The sequence below is a fragment of the Pleurodeles waltl genome, chromosome 11, assembly GCF_031143425.1.
Source record: "Pleurodeles waltl isolate 20211129_DDA chromosome 11, aPleWal1.hap1.20221129, whole genome shotgun sequence".
NCBI lineage: Eukaryota > Metazoa > Chordata > Amphibia > Caudata > Salamandridae > Pleurodeles > Pleurodeles waltl.
The window spans coordinates 270,123,038-270,139,544 of record NC_090450.1 but is presented as its reverse complement, the minus strand read 5'-3'; the positions used below and the strand labels follow the sequence as shown (position 1 = coordinate 270,139,544).

General features: G+C 44.7%; 1 protein-coding gene across 8 annotated transcripts in view; it reads right to left on the bottom strand.

Moving 5' to 3' along the window:
- Nucleotides 1–16,507, bottom strand: part of PPP2R3A (protein phosphatase 2 regulatory subunit B''alpha) — a 1,031,009-nt gene that overhangs the window by 125,663 nt on the left and 888,839 nt on the right. For all 8 annotated transcript variants that reach the window (XM_069213531.1, XM_069213530.1, XM_069213529.1 and 5 more), the window contains one exon: nucleotides 15,550–15,624. In XM_069213531.1, the coding sequence (XP_069069632.1) occupies nucleotides 15,550–15,624 (75 nt within the window). The remainder of the gene's footprint in view (nucleotides 1–15,549; nucleotides 15,625–16,507) is intronic.

Below are 16,507 nucleotides of genomic sequence, written 5' to 3'. Positions count from 1 at the left end.
ACCCTGATGCACCAACTCACAGACCCGCGCTCATACTGACTCACCCACTAAAAAACTAATGTATGCACTGTCACACCCATACAGACACACTTATCCCCAAATACAGTCTCTCACACCTGTTCTCACATCTTGAGAGGCCGTGTTCAACTTCCGCCGTGCATGTACAAAGGGCCATACAGAACATCTGGTTGGGTGGTTGGCCTCAGGGACTGGCTGCACGCCAGCCCTTGCGGGCAACTGCTACTGCGCACAGGAGAAGGATGTCCACAGTGCACGGTTGGGTGCTTACAGGGGGTTGGCTCAGGGCCTGGCTGTGGCCAACTGCTGCCGTGCACGGCCGAAGGCTGTGGTTGGATTCATGTATAGCAAGTAAAATCACTATACGTTAAAAAACTATCGAAATTCACTGAAAAAAAACAAAGGATACAGGGACGATATAGCTAGATTTTGAATCTATTCATTCAAAACCATAGAAATTCAGCAGTTATAGTTATAGTTCTTTCAAGTGAGGAAAACTCGCACCCTAAGGTAACTATAACTTGCACCTTCGCCATGCACAGCTAATTACGCCACATATTATACCACTGATGACGTATTCTATGCCATCTTTCTTATTCTCACTGAAAGAGTTGCAAACAAAATAATGATGAGACAACTGTAGGGTGCGAGTTATAGTTACCTTAGGGTGCAAGTTATAGCTACTTAAAAGAACTCTAACTATAACTGCTGAATTTCTATGGTTTTGTATGAGTAAATTCAGAACCTAACTATAACGTCCCTGTAACCTTTGTTTTTTTCAGTGAATATATATTTATATAGGTAGCAAAACAATACTGCGACAATGGGCCACATTATGCCTTATTTATATATAAATATATTCTTTTTTTTGGAGGCATAATTTTGTCAACCCTGACAAATAATTTGGTTCTCCTTTGCCGCATAATTCCAGTGGCCTTGTTCAAAAGGGTACCACTGCATGGCTGACCGTGGCAAATACGTGAACTGCAGCTAAGGTTAGGGGGGCTGCTGTGAGTTTTCTGATTTAAATGATGCTTCAAATACTAAAATCGTACAATGTGCTTGTTCGGGCCTATCGGGTTACAAAGTAAAGCAGGAAGCTCGCTGTTTTTTTTTTATATCGCCATGCCCCATTCTCTTATCATGTATTCAGCCCTTGCCCGTTGCTGACAGTAACAATCTGGACGCTTCTGGTAGGGTAATCCTACGTGTGAAAATACAAACAATCCCTTTGACATAAAAAGTGGTCTATCCAGCATTACAGTAGATTATCAGTGCGGTGCGTGACACCAGCATGCGGCGGGCAGGCACAGGCCTGAAAACACAAAATGTAGTAAGAGGTTGGGGCGAAGTCCCGGCACGGGGAAGTGCGGCTCGAGCCAAGCCAGAAGGCCAGACTACGAACCCCGTGAGGGAACCGTTAGGTGATGAAAAAAGGATTAAAATAAGCATTTCGGCAGTATGCTTCTTGCTGAAAATACATTAGAAGGGCATGAGAGCTACCCCAGGCCTGCCCCTTGTTAGCTCTTGGATGACCTGGGGATCATTAAAACAGCAGCAAGGCAGAGTAAACAGCTCACTGGGAGGCCGCTTGTGTCTCTGCACTTGCCACTCCTTGGCAGCGAAATCCCATACCGCCCAGGGACTAAGGGCGGGACACGACTCGGCCACCCCGGGATGTCTTTGGCAAAGGATGCATGATGTCACTTTCAATACCCGGCATTTATGTGAACAGGCATCTTGTGGAAGAGGCATCTTGTGGAAGAGGCAGACAGTGAGTTAGAACACAATAAATATCAATTAAATACTTTCTTAATTTCCGTAAATCAGGCAGAATTATTAATGTGGCCATACTACTGTATGCTATGATATTGCGGTTGAAATATAAACCTGCATTCTACTGCAACCACTATATTGTCTATGATTACATCATAAAGGTACATACATATTTAAAATTATTAACTGCGCATTTACTTACTGAGAGTGATCCTGCGCGTATGAATACTGCATATTTGATATTTCAGCCACAATACAGTGGTAGAACACCTTGTACACATTTCAGAGATGAACTGGCTGAAGTATAACCAAGTGTGTGTACATTCCCATTGTTTCCAATTGATTTCCAAAGTAGGATACTTTATGCTCGAGACCAGCAAGACTAGCCCCAACCAAGTTACGTATTTCCTACTACATACAATACCAACCAAATATTAACAAGATGGTCACTGTTCCTATGGCATACTTTGGCATAGACAGTTTTAAGTACGGGACACTTTTTAAAACAACTTTTACGCAGCTACCCAAATAGCCAATGGTCTCTGGAAATTTGACTCTGAGCCACCATAAAGGACGCCAGAGCCCCCTCTATCAGCCTGCATTACCTTACACGTGCGTTGCATCATGAAGAAAGCCACCGTAAGTGGCAAGCGAGATCAAAATCTCCATTGCCATTCACACTGGCAACAGCGCCCTGAACAGGCGCGAAATACAAATTTTCCCGGAATGAGAGGACAAGATGCCAAGTCTTCTGTTGCTGCATTCAGGGGATTGGGACCAAAAATAGCCCCGGGCAGCTCCAAAAAATTGGCCCACATTTGAGGAGCGTGACCTTTTACAAAACATTGCTTGGCTAGTATCAGGAGGCTAATTTTTGGAGAAATGTGTGGCACAGTAAGCATTTTAAAGCTTGTAGGGTCGTAATATTGGTGAAGACTGGAAACACAGTAGCAGTAAAAACGGAATACTTATTCCAGTCTTAACACCTTGTACAAGGTTGCAAGAATCCCGCTCCCAATCAACCCCGGTCCTCAACCCTGATTATAACATCAATCAGAAATCTAACAAAAAGCCAAAGGGCACAAGGGTTTAGGTCAGGATCCCTGGGAAAAGAACCTACAACGAAAAAAAGAGAAAAAGCAGCTCTGAAATTCGTCCTCTTGATTCACTACAGAGGGGTTTCACATAACAAAATCTGTAATTTTCAGTGGCGCTCGCCCTTGTTTCTGACCCCTTTTTTAATAATGCTGATAAGAATAATAACCTATTATTCACTAGTATATTAAAAGTATGTCCACCCTTGCTGCCAGGCAGTACATCCATTTCCTGGCTAACAAAGACGCATGGAGGCATCAGAGAGATTGACCAGGACTAGCAAGGTCCTAGCCTTGGCCTCTGGATACTGCCAGGCTTCAAGTCCTCCCCATTAGTGACATGCTGTAGTGTCACTGTACAAGTAGCCCTGGGTGCTTCTGTTGTAATGTCTACTGTGCCCAGGGCTACCATCAGTCATGCAGTCAGCTCTTCTTCCCCCATCTCATCACAGGAGAGAGGGGTTGGCAAGAGCCTTTCTCAGCACATCCTGCCTTATGCCCAGATGAGAGAATGTGAGTTGAAAAGGCAAGAGACTGACAGCTCTAGCCTATGTATCACTGTGCAGACTCCAACGATGTACTCCAGTTCTTGGGGATGGAAGAAGGTGTGTACCTGCCCTGAGAGTCTACCCAGTACCATCAGCTGGTGCACAACAGGTCAGGTAGTTGAAGGTAAGTAGGTAAAATAAAACCCTGTGAAATGTTGTGTGAGAGTGTGTGTGTCTGTTTATGAGTGATAATGTAATTAAGTGAGTATGAGTGAGTCAGAGGGAGTGGGGAAAAGTGAGACTAAGTTGGAATAAGAGTGAATAAAAGTGAGTGTGAGCTAGAGTGGCTGAGTGAGTGGGAATGAAGAAGAATGAAGGAGGTAATTCTTGGTATATGATGTACACAGGCAAAATGCAGGTACATAAGCTGTAATTCTTGCAGCATATGGGACACTTGTGGCAAAATACTGGTGCATACATACTGGGCATGACTGTTGGTACAAGGGGAACCTATGGCAAAATGCAGGCACTTGCATATTGAAGGCCATTCTTGTCATTTGGGATTGGGCACCTATGGCAAAATGCTGGTGCTGGCACACTAGAGGTAATTTGTTGCCTATGGGACACCAGTAGTAAAATGCTGGCGATGACATATTGGAGCTCAATCTTGGCATATGGGACACCTGTAGCAAAATGGTGGTGCTACCATACTGAAGATAATTCTGGGCATTAGGGAGGACAACCATCGCATATAGGGCAGGTGACACAGGCAATCACAATAAAATTCAGGCCTTGACATGCTAGTGGTAATTTTGACCTATGAGTCACCAATTGTATATATATATATATATATATATATATATATATATATATATATATACACAGCCAATGACCACATTGTGCCACTGGCATAGTGTATGTAATTCATAGCATAACAGAGTGTCCATCGCATATGGGGCCCATTTATACCAAAATTCTAGCCCTGACACAGAGGTAATTATTAATGTACAGGTGCAACCGCTGTACATTTTGAATTAATGGGACCAGCTCCTTGGGAGTGTCTCTCTTCGGTGGCTTGCTACACCTTTAAAGTACTTCAGAATTTAATAGTGCACTTTGAGAGACAGTGATTTTTTAGCCAGTTTATATGACAATTCTGCCTTAAAATGCACTATTTGATGTTGTTTTTTAAAAACAAGTTTAGGGGAAAACATCCCTGGAACCTTCATAAAAGTTAAGGATGCTCGCTTTGCTTGTTCACTAGAATTCAGAGCTAGTATTATTCCACTCCACTGTCAAAGCATCTTTTTGACTTTGGTCAACCCCTGTATGTATGGGACAGGCATAATTTATTTCCATATTTAATTTCTCTTATGAAGCTATGTGTTCCAGTGTGGGATGTCATGGCGATTTACATCACATTCACATATTGTACACAGAAAATTAATCATACAAGTGTGTAAATCAATAGGAAACAATACATAAGACAATGAGGGTTACAAGATGTAGAAGTTGCATATCTTCCACACTGGTTGGTATTATATGTCAAGAATACTTGGTCTGGTGAAACACAAACAAAAATTAAAGGATAAGACAGTGGTTAGAATTGTCTTCACTAATGAGACCTTGGGTCTGATTTAGAACTTGGTGGAGGAGAATACTCCGTCACAAACGTGACAGATATCCCATCCACTGTATAACGATCCCATTATATTGTATGGAAATCGTAATACGGTGGACAGGATATCGGTCACATTTGTGACGGAGAATTCCATCCGCCAAGATCTAAATCAGGCCCTTTATTATCACCCAAAGAACACCTTTTAACAATATCAAAATAAAGATTGATTAAAAATGCAATAAGGTTCAATGATTTGCAGTTTGCATGCAGCTCATTGATGCTGGTTCATAGCTCACTTTGCTGAGGTAGAACGATTATAACTAGGGCCACTGGAACTATGTGATTCAGCTGCCACAGCATTTTCCATGTAATTACGGATTTGCCGCATTTGTCACTTAATCTTCCATCTACTGCATAATATGCAGACTTTAAGGAAAAAATTGTTTGTAGCTCAGTCGGTTTAAAAGTTATCAAAGACTTGTTGACATGTGTTCCTGCGGATTGGAAGGCCCTTCTTAAATGTTGACTGGTCATCATCCTTTTTTTAATTGCTGTGTTTGAATCTTAAACTGATACTAATGAGGTGAAACATTTGTCAAGACTGGCTTACAATGTTTTAAAGTAACAAATTAATAAAGTAATACCATGACAAACGTTGAATAATTTGTCTTTTCTTGCCCCAAAATTTAGTGAACCCGCTGCATTATTTGGTCCTCCCAAGCTGCATAATTCCAGCTGCCCTGATTATAACTAAAGAGTTGCAAATAACAAAAGGACTTTGAAGTAGTAACCCACTGACCTTTCTTCATAAAATACAAACCTGATCTGCAAACTACACTTTGTGATTTGCAGCAGGTACATAAACCATCTCTGCTAACTTATGCAGATTTAAAACTGACGAGACAAAACAGGGTTCTCTCTAACATGTATAAACCCCCTCCCCCCAAAAATGGCCATGTGCTGGGTAAATTACTTAATAAAATTTGTACCAGCCAGATCGAGGTGAAAATAGCCACAACACATGACCTGGCCTTCCAGGGAGGACTTTCAGCCTTTGTGCACTCTGCAAGCCCCCACATCTTTGCCCCAGTCTCAAAACAAAGGGCTATGTATGACTAGCCAGCACGCCGACCCCAAAAAACAATGACCTAGGCATGTGAGAATGGCGGCGGCGGGGGAGGACAATAGGAAACCATGTGGGCAGTTAACAGAGTCACCCAAAAAAGCGTCCCCCTGCTGGCACTTAGGCACCGGCCCATCGGGACGTGGCCGATTGCACGCTTCACCAATCCGACTCTGGCTACATTGCTAGGATATGGCACCCACTGAGATCAGATCCGGCAAGCTTGCATTCGGGTGCTCTGTTCTCAGGAATCAAATCAAGACCCTTCTCTTCAAGCAAAACGTCACCCGTGTGTAACCCCTGCATTGTGGTCCGAAGCCAATAACCATCCAAACCTGTCCCCATTCCCTCAAACGTCTGTGTACTTCTCACCATAAGCACCACCTTTCGTTACAACACATTTTTAGGTCACGTTCCCTTTCGATAGCAACAGTAACTGGATACGAATTATAACTTTCCAATAAAAGGGCACCTTCCAAACTATCTTACTGAGGATCCATGAAGGTATTCACCTTCTATTACTTTGTACTTGAAATGATGCTATGTCTCTATTCTTGCTACATTATATCTTTGTGCGTGATCCCTGTCAAATCTTTTAAAGTCTTTATTAAACTATTCATTCACTTACATACAAACATAACCAAAACATTTAATTAAGTTTCATTGTCTGTTACACTGTGATTACATTTCCTGCAAATGTGTAACACTTAGCTACTCACCTTATAATTCCTGAGCGATAGGCATAAAAAAGACACCAGAAGTGTATCATCAAAACAATGGAATCCATCCAGCCATCTCTAAGCATACAAAATGTCCACCCATAGCTGTAGTAATCCTAAACCCTGTACACAAGGAGTGTAATGCCTGCAAATGCATAGTTAACACTGGATAGGTTCACTCTCAAACTCACTACAGAAGACCTATCAACTTATTGGTGGAATCGTCTTGCTTATTTGGCAGATCATTCATGGGCATTGTCACTAAGTGCTCTCACAATGGGCACATCATCCCTGGACCTGGATGAGTGGGGTTGTTGTAACATAAACATCTCTTATCTGTCGTTATATGTAACCATATTGTTTAACCAGTCCTTTGATTGGGGTGCAGTGGGCCTGTAACAGTGCATAGCCATACTACATTCCTCCAACAGTACTGTAAAGGGGAACAGCTTGGTTTTACTCCAATTAATGATACCCGACAAACCACCAAAACAGATCATATCCCATATCAAAGGGGGGGGGGGGAGGTAGTGGAGGCGTTATCTGCCAGCTTTGACACAAACTGTAGAATATGTCAGCATTCATTGACAGGAGTAGGCTTATCAAGCCAAAGTACATATATCTGTGCACATGATGCTCCTGTAAATGTTGCAACAGTGGATCCACAGCCAACAAGGAAAGTAAGGTCGACAGAGGGCACCCCAGCCTTGTGCCCCTAGTTACTGGTAACATATTCAACCTCAATCCATTTACAGGAATTCTAGCTACTGGGTAGGTGTAAAGCAATATCATTCATTTAAGAAAGAGATCCCTTAGTCCATACGTGGCCATCAAAAAATGGCACTCCTAGGAGTTGAGGCCTTCTGTGCATCCAGTAGAGTTGCTACTGTCTCTGGGGTGCAGATTATGCAGAACAGCAAATAGTGTGCGTTGGGTAACCTCTGTAGACCTATGAGTCACAAAACCTGATTGGACAGGTGAGATCATGCCTTCCACAAGCTAAGACAAGTGATTTGCTATTACTGTCACAAGAATTCTACTGTCCAGCAGTGACAGTGGGTGGTATGATGGACAAATACTAAGATCTTTACCACGTTTCAGACCATCATGAGTATACCCTCGAGTAGCATGTGTGGTAATTCACCAGCATTCAGGGACTCTGTATATAGAGGAGCTACTATGTCTATATGTGTCTATAAAATTGAGAGGATTGGCATTCGGATTTAGGTGACTTCCCTAAAAATAGATTATCAATAACTGTTTTGATCTCTTGCAGAGATACTGGGTCATTCAAAAATTGCCTATGACAGTTCTCCAGCAACTCAAAAGTTATCTCATCTAATCAGCTCTCTGTATCTTCTGTGGTCACAGCATGACATACCTATGCATTCATATTACCTTACAAACTCTCCAACAATTTCCTCCTTGGTGTTAGTGTTTCACCACGATCTCTCTCAAATTGTAAGATATGGTACCAGTGCCTATCAATTTTGGCACTTGCCCTCTCTATATTGCATGGCCCATAAGTATTTCCCAATGTAAGCAGTCTTGCTATCTGCTTGATCATGGTATCTCTGTATTAGGATGCTTATCTCTGTGAGGAAAATGGCCTGAGCCATTATTGGGCCCTTCCCTCCAGCCCCTTAATCTCATACTCCGTGACCTCTAGCTCTGTGATTTGGCTAGTAGGATACCTGCCTACTAAGCAATTATTATGCTGCCTATGTATGCTTTAAATGCCTCCTAGAAAGTTCTGGTTGAAGACATTATTATCGCCAAGTGCAGCTGGTTACTGAACACCAGATCCAGGAGAGCTTCTGCAGGAAATCTGTAGACAGAGTGAATATGGTATGGATAAAGCTTTTCTAGAGGGGAGTGGTCTGATAGCTTCTGGGGAGGGGGAGGGGGTAACTAACCTCTTAAGCCCAGGGCACCACACCTTACACCACTAGTTAGTATTCAATGTGTGACATGGTATCATAGGGTGTGTGGAGTAGGATGAATACTTCCTCCCTCCACCCTTCATCATGGTGGTGTTTCTACACACCAGTCAGAGCTGCCATCTCATTATAGCACACTCCATTTCTGCAGATCTTGTACAGTGCACACCTCTTCTTTGGGACCTGTCTAATTCCAAGTTCAACATTAGATTATGACCCTCCCCTGTATCGTCATCTCATGGTTGGTGCAGTTGAGTAGGATCCAGATAGTGTCAAAGACTTAAGGTTCATCTACAGTGGGGGCATATGTGTTAAACAGCACTAGCTTCCTGTTACCGAGTGACCCCACTAATAACATCCGGATCTTCTATTTTCTGGGTCTTTCTGAAATTAAGCAAGATGCAAATCAGTATGCATAGTCCTCTGGAATAGGTGTTATAGGCCCAGATGTATCTATGCTGACTCCAATGTCTAGTAAATCTAGCCGGTTTTCGTGGTTCTAGATGGATTTCTTGTAACCTGGCTATGTTTATGTTACATCTAAATATGTCAATACTTTCCTGGTCTTCCACTGGTAATTTAAGCCTCTTATATTGCAGGACAAGAGGGTTAGTGTTCTATTAGTGGGAGTTCATGTTGACAGGTGTCTGGTATGTTATTGCTTTGATCTTGAGCTATGGTATTTTCTGCCTGTTTTGCCACAAGCAACAGTGTACGGGCTGTATCATACTCAACCATTTTATCAACCACCCCTCTCTCCCTACCCGTACTCATCTCTCCTCCCCAACTGTCAGTGCCAGAGCCCTCATTACCGAAACACACTCAACCATCTAAGCATTGATGTTGCGATACACACCACAGGTGTATGGTATGCCTGTCAGTGACCATGCTCTGAGAAGAACATGTTTAAGGCTTTTTATATTCAATGGGGTGACAACTTAAGAGTCCTGTAAAGGGTGCCTGAGCCTCCCAGCAGCTGCAAACAATTCTGCTGATAAATGGGGCATCCTTAGGTGAGTCTGACAAATCAGATATTAACAATTGCCATTGCCACTGGGATGGTTCTATTCGTTAAGATGTTTAACGTGGTGTAGTCCTCAGAGATGTTGTGTAGTCCTCAGAGATGTTATTCTTCATCATTTGATCTCGCCTTGTGGTTCTGGGATCTCTCGGATAAAGGTAGGCCCGGGTTGGGGGTAATGGGGGAGGGTGTGCATGCGTTTGTCCCCCTGTCTTGGTGGGCAGGTAGTCAGGTAAGCCTCTGGTCAAGGCCCGGCGCCAGCATCAGTAGCCTGCCTTGCCAGTCAATGCAATGTTTCCCCTTGGACATTGATGCTCTGTGCTTCCTTTAACTCCACATTCAAGCTTCTGAAGAGGCTTCTCATACTGTGCCACGTTAAATGATTTCGGCCACGGACGCAGAGATCTACATTATATATCTATCTGGGCTACAGCGTAAACAAGCTGATTTGTGTCAAATCTTCCATTATGACACATTTTTGCTTTTACATCCATGATAATGCCTGATGTAAACACAAAATGACTTTAGAAGTAAATGAATGATGAATTAGGGTGTGTGGCTGGGATAGCAAAGATGGTGGGCGGCCCCTAGAGCCCTCATGCGACTCCAGGACTAGAATCCACCAGAAACCTAGTAGTTGGTAGCTTTCTGACCTATGGAAGTAAGAAGGCCGTGTGAAGGAACACCTCAGGTGCACTCCAGTTGGTGGTTCTGGGAGAAGGTATGCAGAGGACACAGCGCGGATGCATGCCACACTGCAGCTGCAAAGATCACTTCGGCAAGAGGCACAGCGGCTGCATGTGAAATACAACCAGAGATCCCAGCAGAGCGAGGAGGCTGCACCCGGCATCAGACCTCCAGGAGATAGGGGCTGGTCTAGTTGCTGAAGGATCAATGAAGGCAGGACCTTGCGATGCCCACGTTGTTGTGCGGCCCTGTAGCAGCAAGTAGGGCTAGACCTGGAAGGAGTAACGGAGGTAGGAGGCTGTGAGATGGACCAGGTTGTGGTGCAGACCCGCAGCTGTGAGTGGGATGGCACTAGAGCCTGGCCCCCCGAACAGGGTGGAGAATACTAACGAATGGATCCCCCAGGGCCAGAGAGCCTATAGAACATAGCGGGGAGAAAGCGTCCACACAAATTAGCTCAAACCCCTGGGTGGTCTCATCTGTCAGTCACATAGAGGGGGCGGCTCATCCTGAGGCCTTGCAACAGTGTGGAGATCACCCCAGGAGGGCCCCCTTACTGCACAGGACAGAGCTATCTTGGGCCTGGGAAGGACAATCAATACCATCTGCTGGGACCTGACTGCTTGAGTTGCCCGGACTGTAGCCTGGTCCTGGTATAACCGGATCAGTGCCAGAACTCTCTCAGCTGCCAGAGAGTTATATTCAAGGGGTGGTCTGCCTTGCACAAGATAGTAATAACCTCACACCTTCCCCAGTGACCAGCAGAGTTTGGACAGCAAAAGGCAACACAGGGAGAGGGAGGTCCCCCCCCCCCCCATAACCAGACTCAAACCAAAATTGAAAAATTCACGTCCCACTCCTAAGAGAATTTCATACAGGACAGGGTCGTAATGTAGACCCTGAAAGAGAAGTTGTCACTTTTTTTTGTTACTGAAAGGGCTCACCACTCACTGACGGCAAAACCCCCTCTTGGGCACCCCTAGCTCCATGATAGCCAAAGTGTTCAACTACAGAGACTGAGATGCAATGTTCAAGGCAGAGGGAGATGGTGATGGAGTACCATTAATCTTATCTTTCCTGATTACCCTAGGTGAGGTCAACGACAACACAAATCTTTTGCTGCAGTTAACAATAGCAGAGGGCACTGACGCTGCAATACATGCCTCTATTCCTGGCCAGACAATGGGTTATTCAAAACCCCAAATCATTCTTAAGTAACTCCCCTGAGGCCAACGGAACAACAACTCATGCGAAGTCAGTCTCCTCCTGAGTGGGGAAGTTTGCCACGAGGGAGAACAGACTGGAGCCCGTCCCCCTTGGCTGCAATGGATGTAGGGGCTCTCAAGGAATTGGGAATGCGCGAGGCGCTATTTGGAATCATCAGTGTTGGACATGGGGCACACAGACTCCAGGCTCAGAGCTGAATGTGCTGTGATGCACAGAGAAGACTGAACCGTATGTGTCTGCAGCCCCAACACCACAGCAACGCTTTCAACGATGGGCTCAGAATGAAAGGAACATCTTTAGCTTTCCACAGAGAATCCATGCAATGATCTCTGACCTAGCAGCTGAGAACTGTACTACTGATTTGTCAGCAACATGGTACCGGGTTTCAAGTTCTTAAACTGAGGGGCAGGCATGCATATGGCAGCTTCAGTTGTAATGGCTGTTCAGCTTTAAACATGTTTATAGTGACAGATACTTCTGGGGTGAAAGTGCAGGGGGGGGTGGTGTTGGGAAATTTTGGTCCCATTGACCACAGGTTCCATTTCAGCACACAAGAGGCCGATACAGCAATGTTCCGTTCTGTCTCTTAACACCTAGACCTCCACTTACACACCCACTATGACCAGCCCTAAGAACATACCATAGAATGTCAGTGCGCTGAACAACCAAATTAAAAGCGGGGCAGTCTTTAAGTTTGCAAGGCGACCTGGTCCAAAAGTTCTGTTTTTACAGTAAGCCCATTTGATGGGCACCAGGTGCAGCTACTTGCCAGACATGGGTATGACAAAGTATTCCACGTGGGCCACTCCAGGGAGTCCAGGGGAGGGGATGGCTATCCTCCTGCACAAGCACTGCCTATGGTGGCATCCCGCACGTAAATGGACACACAGGGTAGATAACATGTTAGTAACGGAATGACAGCGGGACAGGCCTACAAACAGGAAGGTGATGTCCCCCCTCACCCCCTCCCCAAAAGACACTGCTCGAGTGGAGAAGGGGCTCTTTGAGGCATGGGCATCCATATTTAAGCTTGGGAAACTTGGCGCATTTAGAAACCCCAGGTGACAGAATATAAGCATACTTCTGCAGCGCATAAAACAAGGTCACGGACAGATATGCTCCTACTACCAGATACTGGCCTTCTAAACATTACAGGTGTGAAAATTCTGCCTACCGGGATCTCGGATCACTCACAAGTAGTGGCCTGGATGGAGGGGCCCTTCCCCCGAAAACAGGCCGATCTGGCAGCTTAGTACATGCCATCTTATATATACGGAGGTCACACAATACCTGTCGCACAAACTGGATGCATTTTTGGAGCTAAACACAGAGGTCACAGAATCTCAGGGAAACCTTTGAGAAGCCCAAAAGGCCTATATGTGGGGGGTAGCGCAATATCACTTCAGGGAAGAGGACTGACAGACCTTATTTTGGGTAACTGAGGTGAAAGACTGCATTGTACGCTTGGATCAAGAAGCAAGCCAAGTCAAAATTGAGAGTCGTCAACTGGAGATTTACAGGGTGGCCCTGAGGCACCTTTACCTCAATGAAGCACGTCAATGCTGGACCGCCTTGTGTAGTTGGGTTTACGCATGGAGTATAAGTCCAGTAAACTTCTTAACTGGCCGGCCACGATGACACAGCAGAGAGAATAGTGCCGGGTTTGGCAGTCTCTTCCAGAGGGAGTTTCAAGGAGGCTCAAGAAATTGAAAACACCCTAGAAAACTGGTATCAGGCCCTCTATGAGAGGCCAGAGAGATTCCACTAGGGGAGACCTTCGCGCCACTGACTGCAGACTTGGCACTGTCAGCATTAGAGAGGAAAGACCTGGAGCAGCCCTTCAAGCTAGAGAAACCATGGGACGTCCTGTCTGGTATGAATTCAGTCAAACACTGTGCTGGACGAGTTCCCTATTGAATATTACCAGAAGCTCCATATGGCCATATTGCTGCCCTTGCTGGCTACATATACCAAGATGGCCGTGAAGGCCCACTTTCCTGAAGGACTAGACCTGGCAACAATAGTGGGTCTAAACACACACACATAGCAGGATGGCCCCCCAAAGAGTGCGCCTAGTACTGCCCGATCTCCATCATTAAAAAGCACAGTTAGATTATACACAAAAATACTGGCAAATAGGTTCAGCAGGGTTATACGCACGCTAGTACGCCTGGACCAATGATGCTTAATGCTTCAAAGTAGCACCAGGCATTACATTTGTAAGGCGCACACAGCAGTTGCATATCAACACCGCCTAGTAGACATGTGCATATTCCGTCTCATAGATTTCGAGAAGGCCTTCGACTCCCTAGTTTGGGATTTTCTTTGTGACATGCTGGGCTGTATGGGATGTGAGCCTAGATTCATCTCCTACATACAGGTCCTCTACACTAACCTCTGAGTGCAGGTGTCAGTAAATGGTGTCCTATCGTAGGCCTTTCAGATATACTGGGGCACTGGACAGGGTTGCCCATTCTCCCTCCTGTTATTTGCTGTAGCGATGGAACCACTGGCAATGTGTGTGAGATGCGATGCACTGGTGAGAGGGTTTCAGTTAAAGAATGGACTGGAAGACTGTTTAGCGCTTTACATGGGTGATGTGCTGATGTTTTTGGCCATCTAGAACCCACAGGCCCATGGCTTCTCCAGGTTTTGAAGTTGTATGGACATGCCTCTGGCTTGCGGGTCGAATGAACCAAGTCACTCTTGGTACCCTAGGATGGAGACGAAGAAGCAAAAACTGGCAGACTCAGATCTCAGTCCACAAACTGAGCTTCCAATGTCTGGGTATTCATGTTTTGTTTCTATCACCCATCGTGGGGACCCTTAACCTTGCCACAGTGGTCACCAGGACGCGAGGGAACCTCAAGAAGTGGTACGCCTCTTACTCAACACCTTGCGTAGGGTTGCGCTTTGTAAGATGCTGGTGCTACTGTGATTTTTATATGTTCTTCAAAACTTCCCATAAACCATCCCTCCAATGTGGATTGTGGAGGTTCAGTCCAGGTTGCGTTCCATCCTAAGGGCCCACCAGGTCCCTGCACTTCATTTGGGAAGTGCACTCAATCCACAATCGACGGGGTATGATGGCTCTACTATTGGGCTTCGCAAGTGGTGGTTCTGAAAGACTGGCTTCAGGCGGGCTGTTTGGTTCCAGCTTCCCGTACTGACGTGGCTCTTCAGCGGTGCGATAACATCACATGCATTCTATTTGGTGTGCCACTTCAGGCTCCCTGCCAGAGCTTTTGGGGTTGTATTCCGGGTGTGGAGGGCAGCGCAGCATGGGACGGGGTGGGACATGAGAATCACATCAGGATTTGTCTGATTCAAGTTAATTTCTTGCATGTCACCTACCTGACTCCCACACACCTGTGGAGAGCGATATGTTGCCCCACCTTCGCCTATGTACTGTGCGGAGCAGAGGATGCAGATTTTTTCCAAGTGGTGTGGTTTTGTTCAGTGACCACAAAATATTAGGTGTCCTCATTCCGCACCCTCTAACAAGTACTGGAGGGCACCATAGATCATTCTCCGCTAGTTGTGCTCTTTGGTTTGTTGGAGGATCTGGGAGGATTTAGGGAGGAGTGTGTATTATTGGGCTAGGAACACTGATCACAAAGAGATACTGCCCGGGCATGGAACTCGGCAAATATATATATATATATATATATAGAGAGAGAGAGAGAGAGAGAGAGAGAGAGAGAGAGAGAGAGAGAGAGAGAGAGAGAAAGAGCAGTGCAAAGGTAATCGCACATGTTTGTTCAAAATAACAGATAAATGTACAGATAAGTCTAAAATTCTGTAGTCAATGCTAACTTTCATATAAATGACATACCGTAGTAATATACCGTGAATGGAATTCTGGGGCATCTTTGAGAAAAGTCAAGCCTGGGTGAGTGTCCACCACATCCTGAAGAAGAGAAACCAACACATCAAAGCAAAGCCATTCACAGAGCAGCAACATTAAGAAGTCAAAGTAAAATGATCCGGTGGTAAGGTGTTTAAGGTACAGGTTCCCATTTATTTTCATACCACAGATACTCGGAAAGATGCAGATTTACATTTTAGGAATATCATAATTAAAAACTGCAATACAAATAATGTTGAAGTCTTGAGTTCCCAGAATAATCCCTCATTAAGCAAATTTAAGAATAGCGCCGGGTGATGTTACTGATTTACTATGTGGTTTTATTTTTTATGTGTTCATTTTCAGTGAAAATGGGAGGTGCTCAAAGAGAGAACTGTAATCCGACACTCGCTCAGCATCATTTTTTATGAACACATTCGCATGATGTACTTGTAAGCAAAGAATAGGGAAAAAACCCACTCACCCAATTCAGAAGTTTGTGCACTGATTGCCCACAGATCTAAATTTAAATGCTCTATGTAAGCCAAAGGGTTTCATTTTAATTCCTACTACAACACGACGGGTTAAGTAATGGGCCTCATTAGGATTATGATATCCTCTGAAACTCTGTGGAATGGGAGTGTTTTACTCAGGTTAAATACGGAGCAAAACATATGGAAATCCCCACAAGCTATTTCCCAAAATCAAGTAATATGTAATATTGCGCTCCCTCCCAGCAGTAATATGTGTGGGTGGTCTGCATCAAACCAGCAGAAATAGGATGTGATGTGGAACAGGGATCGGAATATGTAATTAGAAGTGCACTAGACAACAGGTATTTTCTCTTATATTGCACTTATTTAACAATACATCTGCTTACTATTTTATGCACAGATTAAATTGATTTACACAGAATTACACAATTTTTGGTTAAGTGCTAATGCCA